General features: G+C 37.0%; 5 protein-coding genes across 5 annotated transcripts; all 5 read right to left on the reverse strand.

Moving 5' to 3' along the window:
- Positions 1 to 2647: 2647 nt before the first annotated feature.
- Positions 2648 to 3339, reverse strand: LOC133977945 (transcription factor HES-5-like). The gene is made up of 2 exons (XM_062416244.1): positions 3217 to 3339; positions 2648 to 3106 (listed from the first exon to the last, which is right to left on the reverse strand). The coding sequence occupies exons 1-2, from the start codon at positions 3337 to 3339 to the stop codon at positions 2648 to 2650; spliced, it is 582 nt and encodes a 193-aa protein (XP_062272228.1).
- Positions 3340 to 6577: 3238 nt separating this feature from the next.
- On the reverse strand, positions 6578 to 7236 carry LOC133977946 (transcription factor HES-5-like). The gene is made up of 2 exons (XM_062416245.1): positions 7114 to 7236; positions 6578 to 7003 (listed from the first exon to the last, which is right to left on the reverse strand). Exons 1-2 carry the CDS (start codon positions 7234 to 7236, stop codon positions 6578 to 6580), a joined length of 549 nt encoding a protein of 182 aa, XP_062272229.1.
- A 3254-nt stretch (positions 7237 to 10490) lies between these two features.
- Positions 10491 to 11146, reverse strand: LOC133977957 (transcription factor HES-5-like). Its single transcript, XM_062416263.1, has 2 exons — positions 11024 to 11146; positions 10491 to 10913 (listed from the first exon to the last, which is right to left on the reverse strand). The coding sequence occupies exons 1-2, from the start codon at positions 11144 to 11146 to the stop codon at positions 10491 to 10493; spliced, it is 546 nt and encodes a 181-aa protein (XP_062272247.1).
- Positions 11147 to 14396: 3250 nt separating this feature from the next.
- Positions 14397 to 15055, reverse strand: LOC133977963 (transcription factor HES-5-like). Its single transcript, XM_062416269.1, has 2 exons — positions 14933 to 15055; positions 14397 to 14822 (listed from the first exon to the last, which is right to left on the reverse strand). The coding sequence occupies exons 1-2, from the start codon at positions 15053 to 15055 to the stop codon at positions 14397 to 14399; spliced, it is 549 nt and encodes a 182-aa protein (XP_062272253.1).
- Positions 15056 to 18306: 3251 nt separating this feature from the next.
- Positions 18307 to 18974, reverse strand: LOC133977901 (transcription factor HES-5-like). The gene is made up of 2 exons (XM_062416200.1): positions 18852 to 18974; positions 18307 to 18741 (listed from the first exon to the last, which is right to left on the reverse strand). Exons 1-2 carry the CDS (start codon positions 18972 to 18974, stop codon positions 18307 to 18309), a joined length of 558 nt encoding a protein of 185 aa, XP_062272184.1.
- Between the last annotated feature and the right edge of the window lie 622 nt (positions 18975 to 19596).

Genomic DNA, 19596 nt, shown 5'->3' on the forward strand with positions numbered 1-19596 from the left:
ATCAGAAAACCTTATTAAGGAACTTTGCTAACTTTAAGAAAATGGAAATATATAAAACTGGTGAAGGTGATTTCAATCAATGGAAGAAAAGGCTAAAACTGGCTATGATTTTAAACAAGTAAGAAAGTTTTCAGTTTTAAGTTTAGAGTCTCTTTAACCTCCTCCGTCTCCTCAGGCCAAAGGTCTGGATCTATTGTCCTGCAGCGGCTCTGTGAGTACGTTTCCTCAGGTTTCCCACAGTCTGTGTTTTCACTGCTTTCACTGAAGGAACAATAGAAGTGTGTCTCATTATACATCTTAAATACAATGTGTGACCTCCTTAGTAAGGGAAATGGTTAACTATAAACTTTTTTTTACATTACAACAACTATAACTGACAGTTACACTAAAAGGATGGTCTGGTCAAAGTGTCTTTAAAATGTAAATGCATATGAATAGAGTTATATAATGCCACTTCATCAAATATCATAATGGAACTGCCTCACAAACTACTATATTTAGCTACATCATGGGTATACAACTAATGTGTGGGTTGAATTCAATTGTTTTGTTTTGTAAATTAAATATTGAAACATTAACTGATGTCTTTGGGTAATTATTCTGCTTGGGTGTTATACATTTAATAGCCCCCACGTTTGTCCAAAAAAAAGAACAATTGTAACAGGAGTGGATGGATTAAGATCAATTTTAATAGAGAATCAGTTGCCATAGATACATTTTAGCATGGTGTTGTCATTCGGTGTGCAGTCTGTGGTCAGGATGCCCCATTACCTGGAGAATCAATATTTTGGCTCTCAGATGGTTTCAGATATCATTTTGGTCAGCTTGTTTTCATTTTTTTGGAGTAGTATTTTACATATTGTTGCTAAAACTATTCTTGAATGAGACTGATGTAACTGAACATCATGTCTGCATCTTCCAGACATCTGTGGCATAATTTTATTTTTTTTCTGTGTCACATTTTAGTGGACAATGCTGCTTAATCTAATGATTTGACTCTGATCCAGTACAAAAATAGGAGATTTTAGCATGCTACTGCATTATTGATTATTCATGACTCTACAATGTGAAGTCGTTAATCACTTTATTCACCTTAAATCCACTTTTCACTTTAATGGGTTATCGTTTTTTGAAAAAGGTCCTGCATGGGTGTGTCCCCCACCCTCTACCATTGGTGCCTGCACACTGCTTTTGCCAGAATATTCAAAAAGTCCCCGCCCAGTTTAATAGGTGATACATTTCGAAGTGCGAAAAGGAGGTTTGTGTTACCCTCTTTCAACACAACTTGTAGGTTGGCTCACCTGTATTATCTCACGAGAACCAAATCAAAATAATACCAAAGAGAAGCAGAGCAGGGACCAGCAGTCGTCATCTTTATCAGCTTGGCTGCCTACCAGTTACTTATATATCATAATTACCTGTAGTGGCATATTTACATTACATTAATAGTATCAGTTTTAAAGAAAAAGTCTTTGCTTGTGACAGTATTAATAATCATACCTTCTGGATTTCAAAATACTATAATTCAATTTCTTACCATAAAGCCAGTAAAGCCAAGTAGCTGTGACTGAAAATAACATGAAAACCCAAAATTTGAAACTGGCATTGTTTGTTTATTCAACAAGACACAATGAACCACATGAAGTTTGCAAGCTCAAGAAAGGGGTGATAATACATCACAACAACAACTTGTAGATCTCTACAAGACACACTGTACTCAGACAGAGTAAAGGAACAGCTGTCTTTATAAAAGACAAACAATTGACAGTATTTGAGGACACAGTACTCACTGTCCTTTGCAATTTTTACCAAATGGATTAAAACCTTTGCACTTGAAGAGCAAAAGTCACAACAAGTAACAACTGATCTTACAACAGATCACATTGTTCTTAATGATCACACAATTAAATTCATTCAGTATTGTGTCACTGAAAAACTGTGACAGTGTGACAGTAAAAGAATAAACATATTGATCTTAAAACAGATCACTTCTCAATAATCACATGAAGTGGTTTAAAGTCCACTGTGATAAAATGTCCATAAAAAGGACAATTAAGATTTTTCACAATGATTAATATTAATCAAGAAGTTACAAATGTCACCATAGCATTATATTGTAACAATATGTGACATGTAGTGAGGCATAAAAGTATCAATAGATAAATTGTGATAGCCTGATTTTAAACAAACGTTTTAGAAAAAAAAGATAAACATTTGGATCTTACAACAGATCAGTTTTGAGTAATCACAGAGATTAAAGTGAGATAAAGTCCATTATAACAATATGTCCAAAAAAGGACAGTTAAATATATGATCAAAATGATCAATAATCAATCAAAAGGTAATAAATGTTACCATAACATTATATACTACCAATACATGAAGTACAATGAAGCATAATAACAATTGCTGATGCAATCAGATTTAGTTCATGCAACATGCATGACAAGATGCTCTTTCTTCACTAGAAAGATATTGTTGCTGTCATTTCCTTAGGAAATGTCATTGAGCACAAATATGAAAACACACAAATGATCCTTCTGTATACAGAAGAACAAGTGAATTAAATCTCAAATAATTCAGTCCAGTAATCTTTGACCAACATGGTCATCTTAGTTTGTCTGTAGTGACTCCAGTCTGTATGAGTCTACCACGGCCTCCAGAGGGCGCTGTTGACTGGACTCTTCTCTTTAGTGATGCTGGTCTGGACTGTGGAGCTCAGAGGAGAGAAGTCAGCATCTCTCAGGTTCTTGTCAGAGGAAGACTGCAGCTTGTTGAAGTGGTTCAGCAGTCTTTTCTGGGACTGTGTCTTCACCTCCTCTTTGCACAGGAAGTGCGCCACCTCTCGGACACACCTGGAGTAGCCTTGATCCACAGCTGCTGACTCAACAGCTGGATGCTGCTGTTGCTGCTGCTGCTGCTGCTGCTGCTGTTGCTGCTGCTGCAGTTGTGTCAGGAGGCAAACTGTCATCTCCAGGATGTCTGCTTTCTCCATCTTTGAGTCTGGCTGCTGTTTGAGGAACTTTGGACCCAGGAGAGACTTGAGCTGCTCAATGCTGCTGTTGATTCGATCTCTGCGTAACTTCTCAACCTGAGGCTTTCTGAGCTGAAGAAAGAGAAATAAGGTCATTAATACACTTATTCTGGATTTCAGTGATAGCATGAATGAAGACACTTCTCATTAAGAGATTAAGTCATCATGAATCATCAATTTACCTTGTGGGTCAGAGTCAGATGATCCTGAGAGTTGGTCATTGCTGCAGTGACTGTAGGTGCCATAGCTGGATCTCTGTGCTGTAGAGGTCTCTGTAGAGAGAATCTGATCTCTGCTGGCTGCATCCCTCCTATTTATAGTCCCACATCTCCAAATGAATGTGTGGGTCTCGGTGTGGTTGCAGTTTCTCACAGTCTCAACCAATCACAGAGCTTGGTGAGACAAAAGAGGATGAAACATGCTGAATGCTGTTATTGCCTGGGGGACAATGGTTAAATCTCAGGGGAACAGGTGGAGGACTGAGGGGGGTGGATGGAGAGAGACTCACTGAGCTCTGTGTGGATCTGGGAAAGTGGTGACCCTGTAGAGATCAGATCTGCTACCTGATGCTGGGATCAATGACTTTGACTGAGCACACGCTCATCAGCCCATTACACACGTGGGAGAAAGACAATTAATTATATCCATGTTAAAAGCACTGTATGACTCACATGTAACTACAGTTATAAATCGGTGTATATGGAATTTATTCTATGTTTCTATTTAGTCATGACATTAAATCAAACTACTCAAACTATTCATCTTTTCTGTTACATTTTTTATTTTATAATTTTTGCCCATATTACTACATTATTTAATTTTTTTGAAATAGTGTAATTTGCAAACAAATTTTTATGGATATTAAATACAAGAAAATTGATTTATTTAACTGGAATTTTTAAAAAACTTGAGTGTAGCTATCACACTGCCGTCCAGATGTTGTAGTCTCCTGACTTGTGAGTAAAAGGTTGATCTGAGTTTCCCACACACTCCCTGAATGCTGCGGTCAATGAACCACAAAGGGGTTTTGAATGCAGCTTTTGTGACTGATAGTGGACGGGTGTCGTAGTAGAAACAGAGCCTGACGTCACCAACCATCTGGAGGGAAAGAACACCATTGGCTGGCTCTGACAGTTGTTGCAATTGTTGCAGAAGTTGTTGTCATATAGGTGCAGATCAATTATTTTGTTGAATGATTCAGTCAAATAATTTTTTTATACATTTTCAACATTAAATGAAATTTCTGCCACTTTTTCACCAACTGGATCAGAATGTCAGCTCTGTGTATGAGTGTGGGAGGTTGAAACAGCTGTTTTCTGAAGTGTGCCATATCCCTTTGGAGAATAGGAGGCTGTTGGTGGAGTTTAGGATGCTAATCAGTCTCGACTTTGCTCTCCAGAGCTTTCCCACACTCTGTCCATATAAAGATATTTAGGCACATGCCAGAATTCAAACTGAGTTTTTTAAGGAACCCTTTAGGCTTTTTACACTGTACAGCTCACTGAGATTGGATTATAAAATATGTAGAAAGTCAAATTAGGAGTAACTGAAACAAGTGGAGCAATCACCTTAGTCACTTAAGTATTCAACTGAACTGTAGTATAAATACAACCAATATACACTGAAGTCAAAACTATGATAGTTTGTTGTGGTTATACTGTTGTCAAAATACTGAATATTTGGCCAATTTTTCTGTTTTCAAAAATAAGGAATTTTAAGGCTGTATTTCTGAAATGTTATTGTAAATTTGAATTATAAATAAAAATTTAAGTGTCACAATCTGCATCACAAACATACCGTAATTAATTAAGAATTCTAATTCCCAACTTTTGGGAATGGCAATATAAAAAACTGGTGATAGTGTCTTTAATCATAGGAAGAAAAAGTTAAAATTGACTTGAAGAAAGTTTCTAGTTTGGGTGCTGGAGTCTCTTTAACCTCCTCAGGCCAAAGGTCTGAATCTATTGTCCTGCAGCGGCTCTGTGAGTGACTTTCTTCTGGTTTCCCACAGTCTGTGTTTTCACTGCTTTCACTGGAGGAACAATAGAAGTGTGTCTCATTATGCATCAGATTAAATACAATGACCTCTTTAAGTAAGGGAATCGATAACTTGAAACATTTTACATTTAAACACCTACGACTGATGGTTATACACCAAAAGGATGGTGAAGTAAAGGAATTTTTGAAATGTAAGTTTTCTAATTGGATTTGATAGTTTGCCCAAAAGCAGAATGACATAAAGCTGATAATGCCAATTCATCAAACATCCTAATGGATCAGCTTCACAGACTACTATCTTTACCTTCATCATGGGTACACAAGTAGTATGTGTTGAATTTAATTATATTTTTCAACTAAAGGTTGAAACATTAATTGAATTCAATTAATTAAGTGTGGAAAGTTGATTTTGTCATCATAGACAGTTTAAATAAGACACAAAATACATGGAAACACAAATTTAGCAATTTCAGTGTTTGTTTATTCAATGAGGCACATAAAGGTTGCAAACTCCAACAACACGTGATGATACATCACAACAACAACTTGTAGATTAGTACAAGACACACTGTACTCAGACAGAGTAAAGGAACAGCTGTCTTTATAAAAGACAAACAATTGACAGTATTTGAGGACACAGTACTCACTGTCCTTTGCAATTTTTACCAAATGGATTAAAACCTTTGCACTTAAAGAGCAAAAGTCACAACAAGTAACAACTGATCTTACAACAGATCACATTGTTCTTAATGATCACAAAATTAAATTCATTCTCAATATGAAAATATTGCCATTATTGTGTCACTGAAAAACTGTGACAGTGTGACATTAATCAGAAACTTTTACAGTAAAAGAATAAACATATTGATCTTAAAACAGATCACTTCTCAATATTCACATGAAGTGGTTTAAAGTCCAATGTGATAAAATGTCCATAAAAAGGACAATTAGGATGTTTCCTCAGAATGACTAATACTAATCAAAAGGTAACAAATGTCACCATAGCATGATATTGTAACAATATGTGACATGTAGTGAGGCATAAAAGTATCACTAGAAAATTGTGATAGCCTGATTTTAAACAAACTTTTTAGAAAAAAAAGATAAACATTTGGATCTTACAACAGATCAGTTTTGAGTTATCACAGAGATTATAGTGAGATAAAGTCCATTATAACAATATGTCCATAAAAAGGACAGTTAAATATATGATCAAAATGATCAATAATCAATCAAAAGGTAATACATGTTACCATAACATTATATACTACCAATACATGAAGTACAATGAAGCATAATAATAATTGCTGATGCAATCAGATTTAGTTCATGCAACATGCATGACAAGATGCTCTTTCTTCACTTGAAAGATATTGTTGCTGTCATTTCCTTAGGAAATGTCATCGAGCACAAATATGAAAACACACAAATGATCCTTCTGTATACAGAAGAACAAGTGAATTAAATCTCAAGTAATTCAGTCCAGTAAACTTTGACCAACATGGTCATCTTAGTTTGTCTGTAGTGACTCCAGTCTGTATGAGTCTACCACGGCCTCCAGAGGGCGCTGTTGACTGGACTTTTCTCTTTAGTGATGCTGGTCTGGACTGTAGAGCTCAGAGGAGAGAAGTCAGCATCTCTCAGGTTCTTGTCAGAGGAAAACTGCAGCTTGTTGAAGTGGTTCAGCAGTCTTTTCTGGGACTGTGTCTTCACCTCGTCTTTGCACAGGAAGTGCGCCACCTCTCGGACACACCTGGAGTAGCCTTGATCCACAGCTGCTGACTCAACAGCTGGATGCTGCTGCTGCTGCAGCTGTGTCAGGAGGAACACTGTCATCTCCAGGATGTCTGCTTTATCCATCTTTGAGTCTGGCTGCTGTTTGAGGAACTTTGGACCCAGGAGAGACTTGAGCTGCTCAATGCTGCTGTTGATTCGATCTCTGCGTAACTTCTCCACCTGAGGCTTTCTGAGCTGAAGAAAGAAGAATACAGTCATTAATACACTTATTCTGGAGTTTACTGATAGCATGAAGAAAGAAACGTCGCATGGTGAGATTAAGTCATCATGAATCATCAATTTACCTTGTGGGTCAGAGTCTGATGCTCCTGAGAGTTGGTCATTGCTGCAGTGATTGTAGGTGCCATAGCTGGATCTCTGTGCTGTAGAGGTCTCTGTAGAGAGAATCTGATCTCTGCTGGCTGCATCCCTCCTATTTATAGTCCCACATCTCCATATGAATGTGTGGGTCTCGGTGTGGTTGCAGTTTCTCACAGTCTCAACCAATCAAAGAGCTTGGTGAGACAAAAGAGGATGAAGCATGCTGAATGCATGTATGGCCTGAGGGATAATGGTTAATTCTCAGGGGAACAGGTGGAGGACTTCGGGGGGTGGATGGAGAGAGACTCACTGGGCTCTGTGTGAATCTGGGAAAGTGGTGACCCTGTAGAGATCAGATCTGATGCCTGATGCTGGGATCAATGACTTTGACTGAGCACACGCTCATCAACCCATCACACACGTGGTTGAAAGACAATTAATTACATTTGAGGTAGAAAATACTGTATAATGTCGTCAGTGAATTTAAAAAACATTAGAAAAAGACATTTAATCTCTAATGCTTATGTTGATCTAATATAAAATCAAGTATCTCACACTACTTATTTTCTATTTTGTTTTTATGATTCAGGTTCCATTTTTGTTTCCCACAGTTTTATATTTTTTTTCAAAATGTTGTTTTATTCATAATACTGTTATTTAGAAGCCACCTCTACCAGGTATTAAATACAAGTGTGGTTGCTATGGTATTTCTTAAAAACTTGAGTGTAGCTATCACACTGCCATCCAGATGTTGTAGTTTCCTGACTTGTGAGTAAAAGGTTGATCTGAGTTTCCCACACACTCCCTGAATGCTGCGGTCAATGAACCACAAAGGGGTTTTGAATGCAGCTTTTGTGACTGATAGTGGACGGGTGTCGTAGTAGAAACAGAGCCTGACGTCACCAACCATCTGGAGGGAAAGACCATCATTGGCTGGCTCTGACAGCTTGTAAAGTATGACATTTTTATGAAATATGTCATCATGAAGGCTGATATCAATAGTTTTTGAGAATAATTGAGTCAATGTCCAATCATTTTCATACATTTTGAACATTTAGTTAAATTCCTGACATTTTTTCACTCACTGGATCAGAATGTCAGCTCTGTGTATGAGTGTGGGAGGTTGAAACAGCTGTTTCCTGAAGTGTGCCATATCCCTTTGGAGAATAGGAGGCTACTGGTGGAGTTTAGGATGCTAATCAGTCTCAACTTTGCTCTCCAGAGCATTCCCACACTCTGTCCATATAAAGATATTTAGGCACGTGCCAGAATTCAAACTGAGTTTTTTCAGGAACCCTTTAGGCTTTTTACACTGTACAGCTCACTGAGATTGGATTATAAAATATGTAGAAAGTCAAATTAGGAGTAACTGAAACACGTGGAGCAATCACCTTAGTTACTTAAGTATTCAACAGAACTGTAGTATAAATACAACCAATATACACTGAAGTCAAAACTATGATAGTTTGTTGTGGTTATACTGTTGTCAAAATACTGAATATTTGGCAAATTTTTCTGTTTTAAAAAAAGGAAGATTTTTAAGGCTGTATTTCTGAAATGTTATTGTAAATTTGAATTGTAAATAATAATTTAAGTGTCACAATCTGCATCATTAACATAACGTAATTAACTATTCAAATAACCAACTTTTGGGAATGGCAATATATAAAACTAGTGATAGTGATTTTAATCATAGGAAGAAAAAGTTAAAATTGACTTGAAGAAAGTTTCTAGTTTGGGTGCTGGAGTCTCTTTAACCTCCTCAGGCCAAAGGTCTGAATCTATTGTCCTGCAGCGGCTCTGTGAGGGAGTTTCTTCTGGTTTCCCACAGTCTGTGTTTTCACTGCTTTCACTGGAGGAACAATAGAAGTGTGTCTCATTATGCATCAGATTAGATACAATGACCTCTTTAAGTCAGGGAATCGATAACTTGAAACATTTTACATTTAAACACCTACGACTGATGGTTATACACCAAAAGGATGGTGAAGTAAAGGAATTTTTGAAATGTAAGTTTTCTAATTGGATTTGATAGTTTGCCCAAAAGCAGAATGACATGAAGCTGATAATGCCAATTCATAAAACATCGTAATGGAGCAGCTTCACAGACTACTATCTTTACCTTCATCATGGGTACACAAGTAGTATGTGTTGGATTTAATTATGTTTATCAACTAAAGGTTTGGAGCAGTAATTGAATTCAATTAATTAAGTGTGGAAAGTTGATTTTGTCATCATAGACAGGTTAAATATGACACAAAATACATGGAAACACAAATTTAGCAATTTCAGTGTTTGTTTATTCAATGAGGCACATAAAGGTTGCAAACTCCAACAACACGTGATGATACATCACAACAACAACTTGTAGATTTCTACAAGACACACTGTACTCAGACAGAGTAAAGGAACAGCTGTCTTTATAAAAGACAAACAATTGACAGTATTTGAGGACACAGTACTCACTGTCCTTTGCAATTTTTTACCAAATGGATTAAAACATTTGCACTTAAAGAGCAAAAGTCACAACAAGTAACAACTGATCTTACAACAGATCACATTGTTCTTAATGATCACAAAATTAAATTCATTCTCAATATGAAAATATTGCCAGTATTGTGTCACTGAAAAACAGTGACAGTGTGACATTAATAAGAAACTTTTACAGTAAAAGAATAAACATATTGATCTTAAAACAGATCACTTCTTAATAATCACATGAAGTGGTTTAAAGTCCACTGTGATAAAATGTCCATGAAACGAACAATTAAGATTTTTCACAATGATTAATATTAATCAAGAAGTAACAAATGTCACCATAGCATTATATTGTAACAATATGTGACATGTAGTGAGGCATAAAAGTATCACTAGAAAATTGTGATAGCCTGATTTTAAACAAACTTTTTAGAAAAAAAAGATAAACATTTGGATCTTACAACAGATCAGTTTTGAGTAATCACAGAGATTAAAGTGAGATAAAGTCCATTATAACAATATGTCCATAAAAAGGACAGTTAAATATATGATCAAAATGATCAATACTGATCAAAAGGTAATAAATGTTACCATAACATTATATACTACCAATACATGAAGTACAATGAAGCATAATAATAATTGCTGATGCAATCAGATTTAGTCCATGCAACATGCATGACAAGATGCTCTTTCTTCACTTGAAAGATATTGTTGCTGTCATTTCCTTAGGAAATGTCATCGAGCACAAACACAAAAACACACAAATGATCCTTCTGTATACAGAAGAACAAGTGAATTAAATCTCAAGTAATTCAGTCCAGTAAACTTTGACCAACATGGTCATCTCAGTTTGTCTGTAGTGACTCCAGTCTGTATGAGTCTACCACGGCCTCCAGAGGGCGCTGTTGACTGGACTCTTCTCTTTAGTGATGCTGGTCTGGACTGTGGAGCTCAGAGGAGAGAAGTCAGCATCTCTCAGGTTCTTGTCAGAGGAAGACTGCAGCTTGTTGAAGTGGTTCAGCAGTCTTTTCTGGGACTGTGTCTTCACTTCCTCTTTGCAAAGGAAGTGTGCCACCTCTCGGACACACCTGGAGTAGCCTTGATCCACAGCTGCTGACTGAACAACTGGATGCTGCTGCTGAAGCTGTGTCAGGAGGAAAACTGTCATCTCCAGGATGTCTGCTTTCTCCATCTTGGAGTCTGGCTGCTGTTTGAGTAACTTTGGACCCAGAATAGACTTGAGCTGCTCAATGCTGCTGTTGATTCGATCTCTGCGTAACTTCTCCACCTGAGGCTTTCTGAGCTGAAGAAAGAAGAACAAAGTCATTAATACACTTATTCTGGAGTTTACTGATAGCATGAAGAAAGAAACTTCTCATGGTGAGATTAAGTCATCATGAATCATCAATTTACCTTGTGGGTCAGAGTCTGATGCTTCTGAAAGTTGGTCATTGCTGCAGTGATTGTAGGTGCCATAGCTGGATCTCTGTGCTGTAGAGGTCTCTGTAGAGAGAATCTGATCTCTGCTAGCTGCATCCCTTCTATTTATAGTCCCACATCTCCATATGAATGTGTGGGTCTTGGTGTGGTTGCAGTTTCTCACAGTCTCAACCAATCAGAGAGCTTGGTGAGACAAAAGAGGATGAAGCATGCTGAATGCATGTATGGCCTGAGGGATAATGGTTCAATCTCAAGGGAACAGGTGGAGGACTGGGGGGGTGGATGGAGAGACTCACTGGGCTCTGTGTGAATCTGGGAAAGTGGTGACCCTGTAGAGATCAGATCTGCTGCCTGATGCTGGGATCAATGACTTTGACTGAGCACACGCTCATCAACCCATCACACACGTGGTTGAAAGACAATTAATAACATTTGAGGTAGAAAATACTGTATAATGTCGTCAGTGAATTTTAAAAACATTAGAAAAAGACATTTAATCTCTAACGCTTATGTTGATCTAATATAAAATCAAGTATCTCACACTACTTATTTTCTATTTAGTTTTTATTATTCAGGTTCCATTTTTGTTTCACACAGTTTTATATTTTTTTCAAAATGTTGTTTTATTCATAATACTGTTATTTAGAAGCTACCTTTACCAGGTATTAAATACAAGTGTGGTTGCTATGGTATTTCTTAAAATCTTGAGTGTAGCTATCACACTGCCGTCCAGATGTTGTAGTTTCCTGACTTGTGAGTAAAAGTTGATCTGAGTTTCCCACACACTCCCTGAATGCTGCGGTCAATGAACCACAAAGGGGTTTTGAATGCAGCTTTTGTGACTGATAGTGGACGGGTGTCGTAGTAGAAACAGAACCTGACGTCACCAACCATCTGGAGGGAAAGACCATCATTGGCTGGCTCTGACAGCTTGTAAAGTATGACATTTTTATGAAATATGTCATTGTGAAGGCTGATATCAATAGTTTTTGAGAATAATTGAGTCAATGTCCAATCATTTTCATACATTTTGAACATTTAGTTAAATTCCTGACATTTTTTCACTCACTGGATCAGAATTTCATCTCTGTGTATGAGTGTGGGAGATTGAAACAGCTGTTTCCTGAAGTGTGCCATATCCCTTTGGAGAATAGGAGGCTGCTGGTGGAGTTTAGGATGCTAATCAGTCTCAACTTTGCTCTCCAGAGCTTTCCCACACTCTGTCCTATAAAGATATTTAGGCACGTGCCAGAATTCAAACTGAGTTTTTTAAGGAACCCTTGTAGGCTTTTTACACTGTACAGCTCACTGAGATTGAATTATAAAATAAGTAGAAAGTCAAATTAGGAGTAACTGAAACAAGTGGAGCAATCACCTTAGTCACTTAAGTATTCAACAGAACTGTAGTATAAATACAACCAATATACACGGAAGTCAAAACTATGATAGTTTGTTGTGGTTATACTGTTGTCAAAAAACTGAATATTTGGCCAATTTTTCTGTTCAAAAATAAGGAATTTTAAGGCCGTATTTCTGAAATTTTATTGTAAATTTGAATTGTAAATAATAATTTAAGTGTCACAATCTGCATCACAAACATACCGTAATTAATTAACTATTCTAATTCCCAACTTTTGGGAATGGCAATATATAAAACTGGTGATAGTGACTTTAATCATAGGAAGAAAAAGTTCAAATTGACTTGAAGAAAGTTTCTAGTTTGGGTGCTGGAGTCTCTTTAACCTCCTCAGGCCAAAGGTCTGGATCTATTGTCCTGCAGCGGCTCTGTGAGTGACTTTCTTCTGGTTTCCCACAGTCTGTGTTTTCACTGCTTTCACTGGAGGAACAATAGAAGTGTGTCTCATTATGCATCAGATTAGATAAAATGACCTCTTTAAGTCAGGGAATCGATAACTTGAAACATTTTACATTTAAACACCTTCAACTGATGTTTATACACCAAAAGGATGGTGAAGTAAAGGAATTTTTGAAATGTAAGTTTTCTAATTGGATTTGATAGTTTGCCCAAAAGCAGAATGACATGAAGCTGATAATGCCAATTCATCAAACATCCTAATGGATCAGCTTCACAGACTACTATCTTTACCTTCATCATGGGTACACAAGTAGTATTTGTGGAATTTAATTATGTTTATCAACTAAAGGTTTGGAGCAGTAATTGAATTCAATTAATTAAGTGTAGAAAGTTGATTTTGTCATCATAGACAGTTTAAATATGACACAAAATGCATGGAAACACAAATTTAGCAATTTCAGTGTTTGTTTATTCAATGAGGTACATAAAGGTTGCAAACTCCAACAACACGTGATGATACATCACAACAACAACTTGTAGATTTCTACAAGACACACTGTACTCAGACAGAGTAAAGGAACAGCTGTCTTTATAAAAGACAAACAATTGACAGTATTTGAGGACACAGTACTCACTGTCCTTTGCAATTATTACCAAATGGATTAAAACCTTTGCACTTAAAGAGCAAAAGTCACAACAAGTAACAACTGATCTTACAACAGATCACATTGTTCTTAATGATCACAAAATTAAATTCATTCTCAATATGAAAATATTGCCAGTATTGTGTCACTGAAAAACTGTGACAGTGTGACATTAATAAGAAACTTTTACAGTAAAAGAATAAACATATTGATCTTAAAACAGATCACTTCTCAATATTCACATGAAGTGGTTTAAAGTCCAATGTGATAAAATGTGCATAAAAAGGACAATTAAGATTTTTCTGAATGATTAATATTAATCAAGAAGTAAAAAATGTCATCATAGCATTATATTGTAACAATATGTGACATGTAGTGAGGCATAAAAGTATCACTGGAACATTGTGATAGCCTGATTTTAAACAAACTTTTTAGAAAAAAAAGATAAACATTTGGATCTTACAACAGATCAGTTTTGAGTTATCACAGAGATTAAAGTGAGATAAAGTCCATTATAACAATATGTCCATAAAAAGGACAGTTAAATATATGATCAAAATGATCAATAATCAATCAAAAGGTAATAAATGTTACCATAACATTATATACTACCAATACATGAAGTACAATGAGGCATAATAACAATTGCTGATACAATCAGATTTAGTCCATGCAACATGCATGACAAGATGCTCTTTCTTCACTTGAAAGATATTGTTGCTGTCATTTCCTTAGGAAATGTCATCGAGCACAAACACAAAAACACACAAATGATCCTTCTGTATACAGAAGAACAAGTGAATTAAATCTCAAGTAATTCAGTCCAGTAAACTTTGACCAACATGGTCATCTTAGTTTGTCTGTAGTGACTCCAGTCTGTATGAGTCTACCACGGCCTCCAGAGGGCGCTGTTGACTGGACTTTTCTCTTTAGTGATGCTGGTCTGGACTGTGGAGCTCAGAGGGGAGAAGTCAGCATCTCTCAGGTTCTTGTCAGAGGAAGACTGCAGCTTGTTGAAGTGGTTCAGCAGTCTTTTCTGGGACTGTGTCTTCACCTCCTCTTTGCACAGGAAGTGCGCCACCTCTCGGACACACCTGGAGTAGCCTTGATCCACAGCTGCTGACTCAACAGCTGGATGCTGCTGCTGCTGCAGTTGTGTCAGGAGGAAAACTGTCATCTCCAGGATGTCTGCTTTATCCATCTTTGAGTCTGGCTGCTGTTTGAGGAACTTTGGACCCAGGAGAGACTTGAGCTGCTCAATGCTGCTGTTGATTCGATCTCTGCGTAACTTCTCCACCTGAGGCTTTCTGAGCTGAAGAAAGAAGAATACAGTCATTAATAAACTTATTCTGGAGTTTACTGATAGCATGAAGAAAGAAACTTCGCATGGTGAGATTAAGTCATCATGAATCATCAATTTACCTTGTGGGTCAGAGTCTGATGCTTCTGAAAGTTGGTCATTGCTGCAGTGATTGTAGGTGCCATAGCTGGATCTCTGTGCTGTAGAGGTCTCTGTAGAGAGAATCTGATCTCTGCTGGCTGCATCCCTCCTATTTATAGTCCCACATCTCCATATGAATGATTGGGTCTTGGTGTGGTTGCAGTTTCTCACAGTCTCAGCCAATCAGAGAGCTTGGTGAGACAAAAGAGGATGAAGCATGCTGAATGCATGTATGGCCTGAGGGATAATGGTTCAATCTCAGGGGAACAGGTGGAGGACTGGGGGGTGGATGGAGAGACTCACTGAGCTCTGTGTGAATCTGGGAAAGTGGTGACCCTGTAGAGATCAGATCTGCTGCCTGATGCTGGGATCAATTACTTTGACTGAGCACACGCTCATCAACCCATCACACACGTGGTTGAAAGACAATTAATTACATTTGAGGTAGAAAATACTGTATAATGTCGTCAGTGAATTTAAAAAACATTAGAAAAAGACATTTAATCTCTAATGCTTATGTTGATCTAATATAAAATCAAGTATCTCACACTACTTATTTTCTATTTTGTTTTTATGATTCAGGTTCCATTTTTGTTTCCCACAGTTTTATATTTTTTTTCAAAATGTTGTTTTATTCATAATACTGTTAAATAGAAGCCACCTTTACCAGGTATTAAATACAAGTGTGGTTGCTATGGTATTTCTTAAAATATTGAGTGTAGCTATCACACTGCCGTCCAGATGTTGTAGTCTCCTGACTTGTGAGTAAAAGGTTGATCTGAGTTTCCCACACACTCCCTGAATGCTGCGGTCAATGAACCACAAAGGGGTTTTGAATGCAGCTTTTGTGACTGATAGTAAACGGGTGTCGTAGAAGAAACAGAGCCTGACGTCACCAACCATCTGGAGGGAAAGACCATCATTGGCTGGCTCTGACAGCTTGTAAAGTATGACATTTTTATGAAATATGTCATTGTGAAGGCTGATATCAATAGTTTTTGAGAATAATTGAGTCAATGTCCAATCATTTTCATACATTTTGAACATTTAGTTAAATTCCTGACATTTTTTCACTGACTGGATCAGAATTTCAGCTCTGTGTATGAGTGTGGGAGATTGAAACAGCTGTTTCCTGAAGTGTGCCATATCCCTTTGGAGAATAGGAGGCTGCTGGTGGAGTTTAGGATGCTAATCAGTCTCGACTTTGCTCTCCAGAGCTTTCCCACACTCTGTCCATATAAAGATATTTAGGCACGTGCCAGAATTCAAAATGAGTTTTTTAAGGAACCCTTGTAGGCTTTTTACACTGTACAGCTCACTGAGATTGAATTATAAAATATGTAGAAAGTCAAATTAGGAGTAACTGAAACAAGTGGAGCAATCACCTTAGTCACTTAAGTATTCAACAGAACTGTAGTATAAATACAACCAATATACACTGAAGTCAAAACTATGATACTTTATTGTGGTTATACTGTTGTCAAAAAACTAAATATTTGGCAAATTTTTCTGTTTTCAAAAATAAAGAATTTTAAGGCCGTATTTCTGAAATGTTATTGTAATTTTTAATTGTAAATAATCATTTGAGTGTCACAATCTGCATCACAAACATACCGTAATTAATTAAGAATTCTAATTCCCAACTTTTGGAAATAGCAATATAAAAAACTGGTGATAGTGTCTTTAATCATAGGAAGAAAAAGTTCAAATTGACTTGAAGAAAGTTTCTAGTTTGGGTGCTGGAGTCTCTTTAACCTCCTCAGGCCAAAGGTCTGGATCTATTGTCCTGCAGTGGCTCTGTGAGTGACTTTCTTCTGGTTTCCCACAGTCTGTGTTTTCACTGCTTTCACTGGAGGAACAATAGAAGTGTGTCTCATTATGCATCAGATTAGATACAATGACCTCTTTAAGTCAGGGAATCGATAACTTGAAATAGTTTTACATTTAAACACCTACGACTGATGGTTATACACCAAAAGGATGGTGAAGTAAAGGAATTTTTGAAATGTAAGTTTTCTAATTGGATTTGATAGTTTGCCCAAAAGCAGAATGACATGAAGCTGATAATGCCAATTCATTAAACATCGTAATGGAGCAGCTTCACAGACTACTATCTTTACCTTCATCATGGATACACAAGTAGTATGTGTTGAATTTAATTATATTTTTCAACTAAAGGTTGAAACATTAATTTAATTCAATTAATTAAGTGTGGAAAGTTGATTTTGTCATCATAGACAGGTTAAATATTACACAAAATACATGGAAACACAAATTTAGCAATTTCAGTGTTTGTTTATTCAATGAGGCACATAAAGGTTGCAAACTCCAACAACACGTGATGATACATCACAACAACAACTTGTAGATTTCTACAAGACACACTGTACTCAGACAGAGTAAAGGAACAGCTGTCTTTATAAAAGACAAACAATTGACAGTATTTGAGGACACAGTACTCACTGTCCTTTGCAATTTTTACCAAATGGATTAAAACATTTGCACTTGAAGAGCAAAAGTCACAACAAGTAACAACTGATCTTACAACAGATCACATTGTTCTTAATGATCATAAAATTAAATTCATTCTCAATATGAAAATATTGCCAGTATTTTGTCAATGAAAAACTGTGACAGTGAGACATTAATAAGAAACTTTTACAGTAAAAGAATAAACATATTGATCTTAAAACAGATCACTTCTCAATAATCACATGAAGTGGTTTAAAGTCCACTGTGATAAAATGTCCATAAAAAGGACAATTAAGATTTTTCTGAATGATTAATATTAATCAAGATATAACAAATGTCACCAAAGCATTATATTGTAACACTATGTGACATGTAGTGAGGCATAAAAGTATCACTGGAACATTATGATAGCCTGATTTTAAACAAACTTTTTAGAAAAAAAAGATAAACATTTGGATCTTACAACAGATCAGTTTTGAGTAATCACAGAGATTAAAGTGAGGTAAAGTCCATTATAACAATATGTCCATAAAAAGGACAGTTAAATATATGATCAAAATGATCAATAATCAATCAAAAGATAATAAATGTTACCATAACATTATATACTACCAATACATGAAGTACAATGAAGCATAATAATTGCTGATGCAATCAGATTTAGTTCATGCAACATGCATGACAAGATGCTCTTTCTTCACTTGAAAGATATTGTTGCTGTCATTTCCTTAGGAAATGTCATCGAGCACAAACACAAAAACACACAAATGATCCTTCTGTATACAGAAGAACAAGTGAATTAAATCTCAAATAATTCAGTCCAGTAATCTTTGACCAACATGGTCTTCTGGGTGTTTCTGTAGTGACTCCAGTCTGTATGAGTCTACCACGGCCTCCAGAGGGCGCTGTTGACTGGACTCTTCTCTTTAGTGATGCTGGTCTGGACTGTGGAGCTCAGAGGAGAGAAGTCAGCATCTCTCTGTTTCTTGTCAGAGGAAGACTGCAGCTTGTTGAAGTGGTTCAGCAGTCTTTTCTGGGACTGTGTCTTCACCTCCTCTTTGCACAGGAAGTGCGACACCTCTCGGACACACCTGGAGTAGCCTTGATCCACAGCTGCTGACTCAACAGCTGGATGCTGCTGCTGCTGCTGGTGCTGCAGCTGTGTCAGGAGGCAAACTGTCATCTCCAGGATGTCTGCTTTCTCCATCTTGGAGTCTGGCTGCTGTTTGATGAACTCTGGACCCAGGAGAGACTTGAGCTGCTCAATGCTGCTGTTGATTCGATCTCTGCGTAACTTCTCCACCAGAGGCTTTCTGAGCTGAAGAAAGAAGAACAAAGTCATTAATAAACTTATTCTGAAGTTTACTGATTGCTTGAATAAAGAAACTTCTCATGAAGAGATTAAGTCATCATGAATCATCAATTTACCTTGTGGGTCAGAGTCTGATGCTCCTGAGAGTTGGTCATTGCTGCAGTGATTGTAGGTGCCATAGCTGGATCTCTGTGCTGTAGAGGTCTCTGTAGAGAGAATCTGATCTCTGCTGGCTGCATCCTTCCTATTTATAGTCCCACATCTCCATATGAATGTGTGGGTCTCGGTGTGGTTGCAGTTTCTCACAGTCTCAACCAATCGGAGAGCATGGTGAGACAAAAGAGGATGAGGCATGTTGAATGCAGTTATTGCCTGGGGGATAATGGTTATATCTCAGGGGAACAGGTGGAGGACTGGGGGGGTTGATGGAGAGAGACTCACTGGGCTCTGTGTGAATCTGGGAAAGTGGTGACCCTGTAGAGATCAGATCTGCTGCCTGATGCTGGGATCAATGACTTTGACTGAGCACACGCTCATCAACCCATCACACATGTGGGAGAAAGACAATTAATTACATTTGAGGTAGAAAATACTGTATAATGTCGTCAGTGAATTTAAAAAACATTAGAAAAAGACATTTAATCTCTAACACTTATGTTGACCTTATATAAAATCAATTAACTCACACTACTTATTTTCTATTTTGTTTTTATGATTCAGGTTCCATTTTTGTTTCCCACAGTTTTATATATATTTTTTAAATGTTGTTTTATTCATAATACTGTTAAATAGAAGCCACCTCTACCAGGTATTAAATACAAGTGTGGTTGCTATGGTATTTCTTAAAATCTTGAGTGTAGC

The sequence above is a fragment of the Scomber scombrus genome, chromosome 3, assembly GCF_963691925.1.
Source record: "Scomber scombrus chromosome 3, fScoSco1.1, whole genome shotgun sequence".
Classification (NCBI taxonomy): Eukaryota; Metazoa; Chordata; class Actinopteri; order Scombriformes; family Scombridae; genus Scomber; species Scomber scombrus.